This window comes from Pristiophorus japonicus, chromosome X (assembly GCF_044704955.1).
Source record: "Pristiophorus japonicus isolate sPriJap1 chromosome X, sPriJap1.hap1, whole genome shotgun sequence".
Lineage (NCBI taxonomy): Eukaryota > Metazoa > Chordata > Chondrichthyes > Pristiophoridae > Pristiophorus > Pristiophorus japonicus.
Window position 1 is genome coordinate 21,913,050 of NC_092010.1, and position 13,220 is coordinate 21,926,269.

General features: G+C 55.7%; 1 protein-coding gene across 1 annotated transcript in view; it reads left to right on the forward strand.

Annotated features, from left to right (window-relative positions):
* LOC139240925 (activin receptor type-1-like) overlaps positions 1–13,220 on the forward strand; it is a 162,469-nt gene that overhangs the window by 84,254 nt on the left and 64,995 nt on the right. Inside the window, exon 7 of the mRNA XM_070869455.1 lies at positions 12,012–12,111. Coding sequence (XP_070725556.1) covers positions 12,012–12,111 — 100 coding nt within the window. The remainder of the gene's footprint in view (positions 1–12,011; positions 12,112–13,220) is intronic.

Below are 13,220 nucleotides of genomic sequence, written 5' to 3' on the forward strand. Positions count from 1 at the left end.
GATCTTTCTGCGCTGGTCCCTCTACCTCCGGCTGTCCCACCATACCCGGTGCAGCAGGCAGTGCCTGGTCGCCTGATCCAGCCTTTAACTGACCCTCGGCTGGAGCCTCACATCCCTGCTGCCAAACGGGACACATTGGTCCTGCCCCCAGCCCTGGGTATGCTACTACCTGCGTGCCCCGCCCCTCCTGGTACCCCACCGGACAAACCACCGGTGCCTCAGGAGGTGGTCGGGCGCCTCTTGCCTTTGGATTCTCCTCTACCCCCCAATACTCTCCTTTGTCCCCTGTGGACCCTCCAGGTCCTATCAGGGCGACCATCCCCTTTGCCTGGGATAGAGCGTGGGTGAGAGTTTTAATCCTCTCCTGGCAGGGACCGTGGATCTGCAAACTCACTGCTACTGGCCACTTTATAGGCTGCCTGTATGTCTTTTAATTTATTATCCAGTTCCCAAATTTTCTGGGTGTGCCGAGAATTCTGTTCCCGGAGGGACCCCTCACTACCCTTGGCCTCAGTGACCTGACACTGAAGATAGTCCCGGCTATTTCGGAAGGTCTCCTCCAACTGCCGGTTCCTTTGCTGCTCCCCAGCTAATTCGGCCAGCAGGTTGTCCCCAACCACAACCCGGATAGCAGAGAGCTCCTCTGATTTCTGAAGACTCTGTTCCAAGTCCTTCACCCGCTGGTCGAGCTTTCGGACTTGGCGGGTGAAGCAGATAAGCCAGATGGCCTTTTCCACCTTGTGGTTGTGGTCCTTCCCTGCTGTCCACTGGGCAGCAGCATCCACTGGGCGCTCTGCCCGAGTGAGGGCTTGTACCCAAGGTTTGGTGAGGTTCACCTTGCCAAAAATGTATGAGGAAATTCTCTCCTCCATTTTAGTTTCCTCTCTTATCACCTCATCTGTTATATTAACATCTCCTGTTTGCTTAAGTCCCTTCGTGGTCGCCATGTTCTGTAAGGGGTTTTCACAGGGTTGTTGTTGTGCCTTGGGTGTCTCTCTCTGGGCTTCTGCCCTCACAGCTTATGCCTGGCCTGTGAGGTACCCTGAGTGCTGCAAGAGCACCCCTGGAGAGACTGTGTCCACAGCTTATGAAGGGGGTTTTGAGACTCGTGCGTCCCCACAGCTTATGCCTAGCCTGTGAGGCACCTGTGAGTGTCAAACACTCCTAACTCCTTCTTCCCTAGCCTGTGACACACAGTTGAGCATTTTCGAGGCGCTCCTAGCTTCCCTTACACGGTTCTGACATAAGACTCACGATCAGGAGATGTAATACAATAGAACTGAGACAAGGTGATTCCAAGAGGAACTTTAGGCTTCCAATTTATTTGGCAAGGTGTAACTCAACAAACAGCAATACACCAACAAAACAATCCCCCTAAATCCCACTAAAATGGACCCAACGAAAATCTTTACACCAGTTTAGCAGTACAATGCCCAACCTCCCACCTTTCCTGGCCTAACTGAGTTGGGAGTTCTGGGGACCAGAGGTTATACTCACTACTGTGCCTTCCACAGTCTGGTGGTTTGTTTCTTCTATCTTTGGTGTCTTCGGACACTGGTTTTCCTTCAGTGTCGAGAGGCCTGTGGTTGTGGTTGTTGAATCACGAGGGCAGGGAAAATCATCACTCCTTTATACCACTACGTCAGAAACCCCTTTTTTATAGCCAGATTATCCAGTCCGCCTCTCCTGCTGAAGTCGATTCTTCTCATTGGTGGACTTTTGATTTTGAAAAATGCAGCAGTTTGAGGTTTTTAGGTTTTTTTCCCACTGATTTTAACCTACTCAAGGTTTGAGTGGGTGTTGATTGCATTGGCCTCCTGTAGCCATTGTGCTAGTCTGGCCTGAGCCAGATATTTCTATGCCTGATGAAAAAGGTGTTGGAATATGTATGTGGCATTGTTTAAATGCTAATGTTTTCAAGGGGCAAGTTTCGAGGGTATACAGTTCCCAGACAATTTGATTAGTTCCAATGTCCAAACTGGCCCTTTTGATATTGACTCCACCCCTTTTCTTGCAGACCTTTAAAAAAATCCCAAATTCGATTAAAGTTCGTAGTTTCTTCCATGTGCACTTTAGGATTTCAAACTTTCTGGTAGATAGTTCCAAATTAAATTCCCTTTCCTATGAGTCCAAACACTGGGGGGGGGGGGTCTCCATTTGTGTCCCAAAGTTTTCCTTCCATCGGTTTCAATTCACAGCACAGACTGATCCCACAGCCCTTTTCCTTCTGGGTAAAATGAGGGGGTTTACGTCCTCCCCTACATGCCCCCCGCCCCACCACCACAATAGATGGGGCATTGTTAACAGGTTTATTGGGTATGAAGTGAATAGTGACAGTGTCATGACTTCTGGACTTCATCCTGTCCCTTGTAGTGGCTTGTAAGAACATGATCAGTCTTCCCTGAGTTCCCCCTCTCCCCTCCGATCCACCCCCCACCACCCATGTCTCTCCCCCATCACCCCAGGCTCTCTCCCTCCCCCCTTGCCCCCCACCCCAGGCTCTCTCCCTCCTCCCTTGCCCCCCACCCCAGGATCTCTCTCTCCCTCCCAGTCTCTCTCCCCCACAGTCTCCCTCTTCCCCAGTCTCTCTCTCTCTCTTTCCATCCTCCAGCTGTGGTGTATGTAGCACTCAAATCACTGACTCCACACAGTCTGGTGTTGTAGTGACTGCTGTGACCTTAGTCCTTTATTGTGTAACTCCAGAGTGCCTCTCAGGTGTGGTGGGCGGCCTTTTGCACTCTGTCTTGCAGGTACTTTCAGGTCTCCCACCACAGCGCCCTCTCTGGCGCACCATTGTACTTATACATTTAATGTACCTGGACAATGCATAACATCTCACTCCACCCCCAGTTCCAAAAGTCATTGCCGGTAACCTCGGCCTTGTTCGTCCTGGTTGGTTTGTGAGTGTGAGTCCATGACCATCCACTTCCCTCTTCTCCCCCATGTGGAGATTATGCTTGCGATCCGGTGCAAGCACGTGGTGTTTGCAGTCCTTACATGGGTGATGAAGTACACGAGTATAACCTCCAACAGAAAGCAGGTATACATAGACAGTACATTAGTATAGTACATGTAATATATGGTACAGATGTTATGTCAAAAGGTTGCAGGTACACTGAACAGTTATTTAATTCCAGCTTCTCTGGGTGAGGTACGGTGGCGGTATACTGCCCCTTTTTTTCCCCCGAGGTAATGGGCTGCGCTGAGACAGGGTATCGCAATTGGTGCGTTGCCTCTGTTCTCAGAAAGTAGTCGCCTTGGCGGCTCATCTGCAGCCGCTGAACCCTTGCATGGATCACATCAATCGAAAATCACATTAGTCCATTAGTCATGTTCGTCACGGGTCCATTACCCTTTTACATGTACCTCGTGGTATTAACTCTTTTCGTAATTCATATCCATTATTTTAAACACAGTAACCATTCAGCATTAAAATATTAACTCTTATCATAAATCCGTCATCCTACACTCACATTGCTCATTTAGACTCGCTCTTGCCTTACAAAAGTCTCTTTGTGGGGACCGTCAACGGTGTAAGGCCCTTTTAAGACACCAGCTTGTGTTTCCCACGAGGCTTTCACTGGGCACCGCCATTTTAGTTTCTCTGCTGGCCTTTGTCTGCAGAGCTCTGCTGCCACGAGGCTCGCCACCATCTTGAGCTCGCTGACAAAGAAGAAAGAAAGTGTAAAATCACACTTGAAGGGGGGGGAAATTCTGGCCTTGGCTTCAGCATTGCAGGTGGCACAGATAAGCCGCACGTTGGTGATGATCCGAGCATATTCATTACAAAAATCCTTGAACGAGGTGCAGCTGCACAAGATGGAAGACTGCGGGTGAATGATTGCATCCTTCGGGTAAATGATGTAGATGTCAGGGAAGTAACACATAGCAAAGCAGCAGGAGCTTTAAGAGAGGCTGGATCAATTGTGCAATTATATGTGTGGAGAAGGAAGCCCGTCACTGGAAAGATCTTAGAAATAAAACTTGTCGCATTCTCCCGGGTCATACCTGCCGCCGCTGTAGCCTCCTCTCCTGCCGTCCCGGCCACTGCTGTAGTCTCCTCTCCTGCCGTCCCGGCCGCCGCTGTAGTCTCCTCTCCTGCCGTCCCGGCCGCCGCTGTAGTCTCCTCTCCTGCCGTCCCGGCCGCCGCTGTAGCCTCCTCTCCTGCCGTCCCGGCCACCGCTGTAGTCTCCTCTCCTGCCGTCCCGGCCGCCGCTGTAGTCTCCTCTCCTGCCGTCCCGGCCGCCGCTGTAGTCTCCTCTCCTGCCGTCCCGGCCGCCGCTGTAGTCTCCTCTCCTGCCGTCCCGGCCGCCGCTGTAGTCTCCTCTCCTGCCGTCCCGGCCGCCGCTGTAGTCTCCTCTCCTGCCGTCCCGGCCGCCGCTGTAGTCTCCTCTCCTGCCGTCCCGGCCGCCGCTGTAGTCTCCTCTCCTGCCGTCCCGGCCGCCGCTGTAGTCTCCTCTCCTGCCGTCCCGGCCGCCGCTGTAGTCTCCTCTCCTGCCGTCCCGGCCGCCGCTGTAGTCTCCTCTCCTGCCGTCCCGGCCGCCGCTGTAGCCTCCTCTCCTGCCGTCCCGGCCGCCGCTGTAGTCTCCTCTCCTGCCGTCCCGGCCGCCGCTGTAGCCTCCTCTCCTGCCGTCCCGGCCGCCGCTGTAGTCTCCTCTCCTGCCGTCCCGGCCGCCGCTGTAGTCTCCTCTCCTGCCGTTCCGGCCGCCGCTGTAGCCTCCTCTCTTGCCGTTCCGGCCTCCTCTCCTGCCGTTGCCGTAGCCACCATCACCGCCGCCGTCCTGGCCTCCACCGTAGCCGCGACCGCCGCCCGACTTCCTCTCCGCGTGGGCCCCCCCGATTTGTCGTCCGTCGATGGATTTCCCGATCAACACCTGCTCTTCCAGGGTCTGCTCATCTGTGGAGGCTGAGGCTGTGTAAAAGAAACCTGACTCACCGTTTGCTTGAGGTCAGGAGTTCTGGGCTGCTGTGGCCTGTGTGGGGATTTAGACTGCCGATGAACGGCTTCTTCCTCCACCAGCTCGGTCGGCGCTGCTCTTTGGGAACCCGGGGAACAGCGGTCTGTGGAGGAATGAAGTATTTCCAGCTCCCACGGAACTTTCCCATCCACCTCCTGCCGAGAAGCGTCGGCCCATCGCCTGCAATGACCCACAAAGGTAAACCATGCGTCTCGCCCCCGTGGGATACCTGCACATCTGCTTTGCCAAGAACAGGTATCAGTTCCTTGGTGTAGGTAAGCAGCTTCGCCGTGACGGGGACCAGCTTGGGTCGTGCAGCTGGGTTGACCCACAGTTTATCAAAAGTTCTCTGACTCATCAACGACGGACCCGATCCAGTTTCCACTTCCATACTCACTGGGACTCGGTTAATCTTGACCTCCATAATCACTGGAGCCGAATCGTCGGTACACGTGTACAGTCCAAGCACCTCATCTTCTTCTGCCTGCTCCTCGCTGGATAGTAGATCATCCACCATCTCCTCAGCCACACGGTGAGTCAGGTTTCTTTTACACATACGCTGAAGGTGGCCTTTCGTGTGGCAGGTATTGCACGTATACTCCGCAAACCTGCACCGGTGAGCCCCATGGCTTCCTCCGCAGCGCCAGCATGGTGCTACTGGATTAGCCCCCCTCGGCAGACTCTGAGTTCCAGGACCCCGAGATCCGTGCTCTCTGCCCCGGGCAGAGCCACGTTCTGCAGTTTTGTCTGTGGTGGGTGCTATCCTGTGGACAGTGCCTGCCGGGTTCGAGACTGTGTGGAACATCTGCTTGGTGCTGCAAGTCGAGGTCATAATTGCCCTGCTGATGGTGATGGCTTTTGTCAGGGTGACTGTGGGTTCCGTGGATAGCAGCCTGTGAAGGAGACCCTCATGGCCAATCCCCACAACAAAAACGTCCCGCAACGCCTCGTCAAGGTGTGTGCCAAAATCACACGGCGCCGCGAGTCTCCTGAGGTCCGCAGCATATTTGGTGACATCCTGGCCCTCGGGTCTGCAGTGGTGGTAGAATTTGTATCTGGCCATGAGGATGCTCTCCTTCGGTTTCAGTTGGTCACGAATGAGTCCGATCAGCTCTTCATATGACTTGTCCCTGACGCTCTCGGGTGCCAGCAAATCCCTGACGAGACAGTAAACCTCATCGCCACAACTGGAAAGCAATATCGCCTTACGCTTCTCTCTCATTGCGTTCGTGTCCTCCGTCAGATCATTTGCTGTGAAGTAGTACTCGAACCTTTCTGTAAAGGCCTCCCAATCATTGCCCATGGTAAAATCCTTTAGCGAGCCCAGAGTAGCCATGGTTGTGTGAAGTTCGTCTGTGTCCTTGTCGCCAATGTGGTGTATGTAGCACACAAATCACTGACTCCACACGGTCTGGTGTTGATCTAACTGCTGTGACCTTAGTCCTTTATTGTGTAACTCCGAGTGCCTCTCAGGTGTGGTGGGCAGCCTTTTATACTCTGTCTTGCAGGTACTTTCAGGTCTCCCACCACAGTGCCCTCTGTGGTGCACCATTGTACTTATACATTTAATGTACCTGGACAATACATAACACCAGCCTCTCTCTCCCCCAGTCAGCTCTCTCTCTCTCAGTCTCTCTCTCTCCCCCAATCTCTCTCTCTCTCTCACGCTCTCTCTCTCTCTCTCTCCCCGCCCTCCAGTCTCTCTCACTCCCTCAGTATCTATCACTCCCGCCAGTCTCTCTCTCTCTCTCCCCGCCCTCCAGTCTCTCTCACTCCCTCAGTATCTATCACTCCCGCCAGTCTCTCTCTCTCTCTCTCTCCCCTCCCAGTCTCTCTCTCTCCACCCCCCCCACCCCGTCTCTCACTCCCCCCCCCAATCTCTCTCCGTCTCCCCCACTCAGTTTCCCTCCTCCCCCCAGTCTCTCTCTCTCTTTCTCCCCGAGTATCTCTCTCTCTCTCAGCCTCCCCCCACAGTCTCTCTCAACACCCCACCCCCCCACCAAGAGTCTCTCTCTCTCTCCCCCCCCGCACCCGGCCTCTCTCTCCCCCCCCCCCGCCACCCACCTCTCCATAGTCTCTCTCTCCACCACCAGTCTCTCTCTCTCCCCCCACAGTATCTCTCCCCTCCCCCCAGTGTCCCTCTCTCTCTCCCCCAGGCTCTCGCACTCCCCCCAAGTCTCTCGCTCTCTCTCTCCCTCCCCGCCCCAGTGTCTCTCTCTCCCTCCCAGTCTCTCTCTCTTCCCCCCCCGTCTCTCTCTCCCCCGCCCCCACAGTCTCTCTCTCCCCCCTCAAGTCTCTCTCTCTCATCCCCACCCCCCAACCACCCCCGCCTGCAGTCTCTCTCTATTTCTCTCTCCCCCAGTCTCTTCCACCCCCCCAGTCTCACCCTCTCTCCCGCTCCCCCCCATAGTCTCTCTCTCTCTCTCCCCTCCAGTCTCTCTCTCTCATCCCCACTGCCACCCCCCCAGTCTCTCTCTCTCTCTCTCTCTCCCCAGACTCCCTCTCTCCCCATCCAGTCTCTCTACCTCCCCACAGTCTCTCTCTCCCCTCCACTCCCAGTCTCTCTCCCCCCTCCAGTCTCTCTCTCCCCCAAGTCTCTCTCTCACCCCCTCCCCAGTCTCTCTCTATCTCTCCCCCTCCCCCAGTCTCACTCTCTCTTCCCCCTCCTGTCTCTCCCTCCCTCCACTCCAAGTCTCTCACCCCCCGCCACCCCCCCAGTCTCACTCTCTCTCCCCCTCCCCCAGTCTCTGTCCATCCCCCCCAGTCTCTCTCTCCCCACCCCCCACAGTCTCTCTCTCACCCCCAGTCTCACTCCCCTTCTCCCCAGTCTCTCTCTCTCTCTCTCTCTCCCCAGTCTCCCTCTCTCCCCATCCAGCCTCTCTACTCCCCCCCCAGTCTCTCTCTCCCCTCCACCCCCAGTCTCTCTCTCTCTCCCCACCCACCCCCCGACAATCTCTCTCTCTCTCTCCCCAGTCTCTCTCTCTCTCTCTCCCCAGTCTCCCTCTCTCCCCATCCAGTCTCTCTCCCCCCCCCCCACAGTCTCTCTCTCCCCTCCACCCCCAGTCTCTCTCTCCCCACCCACCCCCCCGAAAGTCTCTCTCTCTCTCTCTCCCCAGTCTCTCTCTCTCTCTCTCCCCAGTCTCCCTCTCTCCCCATCCAGTCTCTCTCCCCCCCTGCCCCACAGTCTCTCTCTCTCCACCCACCCCCCGACAGTCTCTCTCTCTCTCTCTACCCCCAGTTTCTCTCTCTCCCCCCTCCCCAGACTCTCTCTCTCCCCACCTCTCCACAGTCTCTCTCTTGCCCCTCCAGTCGCTCTCTCTCTCCCAATCCAGTCTCTCTCCCCCCCCCCTCCCCAGTCTCTCTCTCACCCCCAGTCTTTTTCTTCCCCCCCCATCCCCAGTCTCTCTCTTTCCCCACCCCATCTCTCTCTCCCCATCCCCCCCCACAATCTCTCTCTTTACCCCCCCCCACACAGTCTCTCTCTCTCTCCCCCCTCCAGTCTCTCGCCCCCCCCCAGTATGTCTCGCTCCCCATCCAGTCTCTCCCCCCGCAGTCTCTCTCTCACCCGCAGTCTTTCTCTCCCCCCCCCCCACCCCTGTCTCTCTCTCTCTCTCTCTCCCCCACCCCCAGTCTCTCCCTCCCCCAGTCTCTCTCTCCCTCTCTCCCCCCTCCGGTCCCTCTCTCCCTCCCCAGTCACTCTCTCTCACCCCACCCCCATCTCTCTCCCCACCACCGCCCCCCAATCCCAGTCTCTTTCGCTCTCTCTCTCTCTCTCTCCCCCCCAGACTCCCTCTCTTTCCCCCAGTCTCTCCCCCCACCCCAGTCTCACTCTCTCTCCCCCCTCTAGTCTCTCTCTCCCCCACCCCACATACCCACTCTCTCTCCTCCCACAATCTCTCTCTTCCCCCTTCCAGTTTCTCTCTCTCTCCCCCCTCCCCCGTCTCTCTCCCCCCGACAGTCTCTCTCTCTTTCCCCCAGTCTCTCGCTTCCCCCCTCCCCCCATAGGCTCTCGCGCTCCCCCCCCACTCGTCTCTCTCTCTACCCCAGCCCACCCCTCCATCTCTCTCTCCCCCACACCCCCCTCCCAAGTCTCGCTCTCTCCCCCCCCTCCAGACTCTCTCCCCCTCCAGTCTCTCCCTCACCTCCCCAGTCTCTCTCCCTCTAACCTCCCCCCCAGTCTCTCTTCTCCCCCCCCCTCCAGTCTCTCTCTCTCTCCCCCCCAAGTCACTCTGTCTCACCCCACTCCCCTCTCTCTCTTCCCCCCCCAGTTTCTCTCTCTCTCCATCTCTCTCTCTTTCTCGCTCTCTCTCCTCCCCAGTCTCTCTCCCCCCCTCCCCAGTCACTCTGTCTCATTGCACCCCCCCCCCACCGCAGTTTATCTCTCTCTCTCTCTCTCTCCCTCCACCAGTCTCTCTCTCTCTCTCTCTCTCTCTTCCCCCCCCCCCACAGTCTCTCTCTCTCTTCCCCCTCCAGTCTCTCTCCCCACCCCCCTGTATCTCCCCCCCCCCCCCGCCCTCCGGTCTCACGCCCCCCTCCAGTTTCTCTCGCTCTCTCTCCCCCCTCTGGTCTCTCTTCCCCCCACCCTCCCAGTCACTGTCTCACCCCAATCCCCTCTCTCTTCCCCCCCCACCCCCAGTTTCTCTCTCTCTCTCGCTCTCTCTCTCCTCCCCAGTCTCTCTCCCTCCCCCCCAGTCTCTCTCTCTCCCCGCCCCCCCAGTCTCTCTCTCCCCCCCCAGTCTCTCTCTCCCCCCCCAGTCTCTCTCCCCCCCCAGTCTCTCTCCCCCCCAGTCTCTCTCTCCCCCCCAGTCTCTCTCTCCCCCCCCCAGTCTCTCTCTCCCCCCCAGTCTCTCTCCCCCCCCCCAGTCTCTCTCTCCCCCCCAGTCTCTCTCTCCCCCCCCCAGTCTCTCTCCTCCCCCCAGTCTCACTCTCTTCTCCCCAGTCTCTGTCTCCCCACCGTCTCTCTCTCGCTCCCCAGCCTCTCTTTCTCCCCCAGCCTCTCTCTTTCCCCCTCAGTCTCTCTCTCTCCCCCCCAGTCTCTCTCTCTCTCCCCCTCCCCCCCAGTCTCTCTCTCTCCCCCCCAGTCTCTCTCTCCCCCCCCAGTCTCTCTCTCCCCCCCAGTCTCTCTCCCCCCCCCAGTCTCTCTCTCCCCCCCAGTCTCTCTCTCCCCCCCCCAGTCTCTCTCCTCCCCCCAGTCTCACTCTCTTCTCCCCAGTCTCTGTCTCCCCACCGTCTCTCTCTCGCTCCCCAGCCTCTCTTTCTCCCCCAGCCTCTCTCTTTCCCCCTCAGTCTCTCTCTCTCCCCCCCCAGTCTCTCTCTCTCTCCCCCTCCCCCCCAGTCTCTCTCTCTCCCCCCCCAGTCTCTCTCTCCCCCCCCCAGTCTCTCTCTCTCCCCCCCCAAGCCTCTCTCTCTCCCACCCCCAGTCTCTCTCTTTCCCCCCCAAGTCTCTCTCTCTCTCCCCCCCACCAGTCTCACTCTCTTCCCCGCCCCGCCCCCCAGTCTCACTCTCTCCCCCCAGTCTCTCTCTCTCTCCCCCCGCCCCTCCCCAGTCTCACTCTCTCCCCCCCCCACCCCCCGCCACTATTTGTCCTAACTCGCTTCTGTGCATGCTTCAGGAGACGCATGCGCAGACGGGAGACTTGGTACAAATCGTTACTCCATATTTTTTATGTGATTCCTAATCATGCTTATGAGTATTCGGTATGTAAATGGAAACCCCATAAGCATAAGGGGAATCTCCCTTTGTGATTGGTTGGGCCCAACCCATGTGATCCCAGGGAGGTTTGCGAACCGCCTGTGCCCCTGGGATACGTGGGTCTCTACGCAGGTGTACATCTGCAGGCCCAGGAGCACGAAAGTCCGAACATAAGGTAACACAAGGTAAGTGGGATGAGGGGGAAGTTGGATGTGAGAAGCAGGATTCGTTATGAGCATACTGTCATTGTGTATTGTTTCAGCCCCACCACTGGCCAGGGGCTCAGCGATTGCCCTCCCAATAATGGCCAGCACCCTCTCCTCCATCGGGGTAAGGTTATGCAGGTGCACTTGTCCGCTGCCAGTTAGGTACTGTTGCCTCCAGTTGTGAGCCACCTTGTCCAGCAAGATAAAGGGAAATGGGTCAATAAGTATGGTGCACTGTGTTTGGGTAATGTGTCTGTCACAGTTAAATAACTGGTAGTGTGAGCAGGCTGTAAGATGTAGATGTGAGGCTCAAAGCAGTAGTAATATGTGAGGGTGAGGTGAAGCTATGAATGTGAGGTATGAGTCATGTTTGGTAGATGTTGTTGGTGGGTGAGTGATGGGGGTGTGGTGCATTAAGCAGCGTGTGAGGCTAGTGGTGCAGATGGTGGGATATGGCATTTGAAGCTGAATTCACTGACCTTGCCGACTCGTGTGTAGTCATTAATCTTCTTCCTGCACTGCGTCCAGGTCCTTGGGGCTAGACTGCTGGTAATGACCACAAGGACTATTTGCTCCTGTTGCCTTTCCTGAATTTGCCTTGAGGGCCTCCTGTGGAAACAGGACTTCTCTCCTCCTGTCCACCTCTGCAATTTCCATGCCTATAACAGGTTATGAGTTGCCGGGCAGAAATTCCTGATGATGTTGATCTTTTCTTTATTTCTTCCGCGTCTCCTTCTCCCGAAGGCTGCGATTCACGCTGGTTGGAGGTGGGGGTGAGGGGGTGGTGGTGGTGGTGGAGCCCACAGGCATGGGCAGCCCCTGGCATATCGCTCGAATAGCCTCGTCGGCAAGCGGCACCTGGTTGTTCGACTGTGACGTGCATCACCGTCCAGCCCAGTCCTGTCCTCGCCTGACCTCCACACACACTTTCCAACCGGTGTCCCCGAATCGCCGTCAGGAACAAAAACAGACAGACTCGAAGATAAACGGGGGAGCGGGTCATTATACTCGCACGTTCTTTTAATTTTTGTTTCAAATTCAAAAGCAGGCATTTACTCGTGGGTAGATGCCAGTGACACGCTTCAGAGTTCCTCCTAAGAACTGGCCTAATCCTTCCTAAAAATAACAAATACTTCTTTTCGTTTCTCACCTTAGGACCTGTTTGATCACTCCTGCACCTCCGGTAGTGGATCTGGCCTCCCATTCCTTGTCCAGAGAACAGTGGCACGGCAAATAACACTGATCGAGTGCGTAGGTCAGTACAAACAGTTCCGTACACTTTCTCAATGCACTAATGTTCATACCCATACGAGATTGAATGAATGGAGTATATCACTAGGGTTTATTTCTAGAGGGATAGAATTGAAAAGTGAGGAAGTTATGCCAAACCTGTCATCATCATCATCATAGGCAGTCCCTCGGAATCGAGGAAGACTTGCTTCCACTCTTAACATGAGTTCTTAGGTGGATCAAAGCGTCTAAGTTCCCGGGCAACTATGGCGGTGTGCCGTTCTGGCCTGTCGCTGTCGGAGTTGTCCATGAGGGTCCTGACGTTCCAGGTCCCGAACTTCACGTTAGAGGAGTGGAAGATGCCTGTGCGTGAGTTCTTTTAACGTGGGGTGATCGTTGCACACCAGCCACCACACGGGCTTAGCTGATATCGAACCTTGGTTAGAGCACACTTGGAGCACTGTGTAAAGTTCTAGTCGCCATATTATAAAAAGGACATAGAGGCACTGGAGAGGGTGCAGAGAAGATTTACAAGGATGATACCAGAAATGCGAGGGTATATGTATCAGGAAAGGATGAACAGGCTGGGTCTCTTTTTTTCTTGAAAAAAGAAGGCTGAGGGGTGACCTAATAGAGGTCTTTAGAAATATGAAAGGTTTTGATAGAGTGGATACAGAGAGAATGTTTCTACTTGTGGGGAAGAGCATAACTAGAGGCCATTAATATAATATAGTCACCAAGAAATCCAAGTGGGAATTCAGAAGAAACTTCTTTACCCAGAGAGTGGTGAGAACGTGGAACTCACTACCACAGGGAGTGGTTGAGGCGAATAGTATCGATGGATTTGAGGAGAGGCTAGACAAGTATATGAGGGAGAAGAGAATAGAGGGTTATGCTGATAAATTTAGATGAGGAAAGACGGGAGGAGGCTCGAGTGGAGCATAAACGCCGGCATGGACTGGTTGGGCCGAATGGCCTGTTTCTGTGCCGTATACCCCGTGTAATCTTGTGGACTTCAATTGCATATCTCTGACTCAGAGTTGAGAGCACTATCCACTGAGCCACGGTTAACTCAAGACACACCATGGATCAAATCTACGACCTTCCTGGTCTGTATGCCTCAGTACCTCATGA